At 43.8% G+C, this 2,420-nt stretch overlaps 1 protein-coding gene across 1 annotated transcript; it reads left to right on the top strand.

Moving 5' to 3' along the window:
- The first annotated feature begins 1,219 nt into the window (after positions 1–1,219).
- Positions 1,220–2,155, top strand: LOC101125882 (high mobility group protein B1-like). The gene is made up of 2 exons (XM_019021913.3): positions 1,220–1,519; positions 1,821–2,155. The coding sequence occupies exons 1-2, from the start codon at positions 1,282–1,284 to the stop codon at positions 2,153–2,155; spliced, it is 573 nt and encodes a 190-aa protein (XP_018877458.1). The 5' UTR covers positions 1,220–1,281.
- The last annotated feature ends 265 nt before the right edge of the window (positions 2,156–2,420 follow it).

Consider the following 2,420-nt stretch of genomic DNA (forward strand, 5'->3'; position numbering starts at 1 on the left):
TTTCTTAGGCCATCTCATCCAAGCCAGCATGTTCATCACCATTATGCACCAATGGTGCACAAACACCACTGATTCTGAAAATGCATGGTCAGTCAACACCTCACAAATGGCATCCAGGAGATGTTGGCTTCATCAATATCTCTGCTTGGGTATCTCACAGATCTCATTCATTCATCCTATCGAGTACCTACTATGTGTCAGGAACTACACCAGGCACTGGATATAGAATGAAAAACAAAACAGGCATGGTTCATGCCCCTGAGCAGCTTAACTCAAATGTCAACAACTGAACTCAAGAGCTTTCCTCAACCAACATGCTCCTCCATGTTCTGTGTCTCAATAAATGGCACAACTTCCCCCCACCTGCTCAAGCCAGAAACTTGAATGTTATAGGTGATTCTTCACTTTCCCTTATTCTACCTGGGGGAGACACACTCTAAAGAGCACCCCCCTACCCACAATGAGGCATGCCTTTGTAGAATCCTCTCCCCTTGAGGCAGAACCTGTGACCTGCTTCTAATCAATAGAAGATAGCCAAGGTGGGCTGGGAGTGGTGGCTCACGCCTATAATCCCAGCACTTTGGGAGGCCAAGGTGGGTGGATCACTTGAGGTCAGGAGTTCTAGACCAGCCTGACCAACATGGTGAAACCCCATCTCTACTAAAAATACAAAAATTAGCCAGGTGTCATGGTACACACCTGTAATCCCAGCTACTTGGGAGGCTAAGGCATGAGAATCACTTGAACCTGGGAGGTGGAGGTTGCAATGAGCTGAGATCACGCCACTGCACTCCAGCCTGAGTGACAGAACAAGACCCTGTCTCAAAAAAAAAAAATTATATATATACACATATATATACATATATATACGTATATATATACACATATATATACGTATATATATACACATATATATACACATATATATATACACATATATATATACATATATGTATATATATATATATAGCCAAGGTGATAGATGTTAGAATCTTGTTTAGGATATGTTATATGGTGATAGTGACTGGATGGCATTCCTGTGATTGCATTATGTTATATAATACTCCATCTTAGCTGGCTCGAGAGAGACTCCCTTGCTGGCTTTAAAGAAGTAAGCTGTCGAAGAGTAATGTTACAGAGCAGAGAGAGCGAGGAGGCTGCGTCTGGCTCCCTCTCTCAGCCATTGCAGTACATTGAGCTCCATAGAGACTGCGCCAGGGCAAGTGAGAGCCAGAGGGGCACTGGGCAACTCTGTGCCTCACTGAGGAAAAATAACTAAACATGGGCAAAGGAGATCCTAAGAAGCCGAGAGGCAAAATGTCATCATGTGCATTTTTTGTGCAAACTTGTTGGGAGGAGCATAAGAAGCAGTACCCAGATGCTTCAATCAACTTCTCAGAGTTTTCTCAGAAGTGCCCAGAGACGTGGAAGACCACGATTGCTAAAGAGAAAGGAAAATTTGAAGATATGCCAAAGGCAGACAAGGCCCATTATGAAAGAGAAATGAAAACCTATATACCCCTCCTAAACGGGAGACAAAAAAGAAGTTCAGGCCGGGCGCGGTGGCTCATGCCTGTAATCCCAGCACTTTGGGAGCCGAGACAGGTGGATCACGAGGTCAGGAATCCAAGACTACCTGGCCAAGATGGTGAAACCGCATTTCTACTAAAACTACAAAAATTGGCCAGGCGCAGTAGCAGGTGCCTGTAATCCCAGCTACTCAGGAGGCTGAGGCAGGAGAACCGCTTGAACCCGGGTGGCAGAGGTTGCAGTGAGCAAAGATCGTACCACTGCACTCCAGCCTGGGTGACAGAGTGAGACTCCATCTCAGAAAAAAAAAAAGAAGTTCAAGGATCCCAATGCACCCAAGAGGCCTCCTTCAGCCTTTTTCCTCTTCTGTTCTGAGTATTGCCCAAAAATCAAAGGAGAACATCCTGGCCTGTCCATTGGTGATGTTGGAAAGAAACTGGGAGAGATGTGGAATGACACTGCTGCAGATGACAAGCACCTTTATGAAAAGAAGACTGCCAAGCTGAAGGAAAAATATGAAAAGGATATTGCTGCATATCGAGCTAAAGGAAAGCCTGATGCAGCAAAAAAAAGGGAGTTGTCCAGGCTGAAAAGGCAAGAAAAAGGAGGAAGAGGAGGAAGATGAGGAAGATGAAGAGGATAAGAAGGAGGAGGAGAAAGATGAAGATGAAGATGAAGAAGATGATGATGAATAAGTTGGTTCCAGCACAGTTTTTTTTTCTTGTCTATAAAGCATTTAACCCCCCTGCACACAACTCACTCCTTTTAAAGAAAAAAAAAAAGAAATGTAAGGCTGTGTAAGATTTTATTTTAAACTGCACAGTGTCTTTTTTTTGTATAGCTAACACACTACCGAATGTGTCTTTAGATAGCCCTATTCTGGTGGTATT

The sequence above is a fragment of the Gorilla gorilla genome, chromosome 11 (assembly GCF_029281585.2).
Source record: "Gorilla gorilla gorilla isolate KB3781 chromosome 11, NHGRI_mGorGor1-v2.1_pri, whole genome shotgun sequence".
Taxonomy (NCBI): Eukaryota; Metazoa; Chordata; class Mammalia; order Primates; family Hominidae; genus Gorilla; species Gorilla gorilla.

Bases quoted from the DNA above. Each gene is read 5' to 3' on its own strand.
- LOC101125882 (XM_019021913.3), top strand. From the start codon at position 1,282: ATGGGCAAAGGAGATCCTAAGAAGCCGAGAGGCAAAATGTCATCATGT. The intron at 1,520-1,820 runs CCCTCCTAAACG...GACAGAGTGAGA, and splicing joins AGAAATGAAAACCTATATAC to CTCCATCTCAGAAAAAAAAA.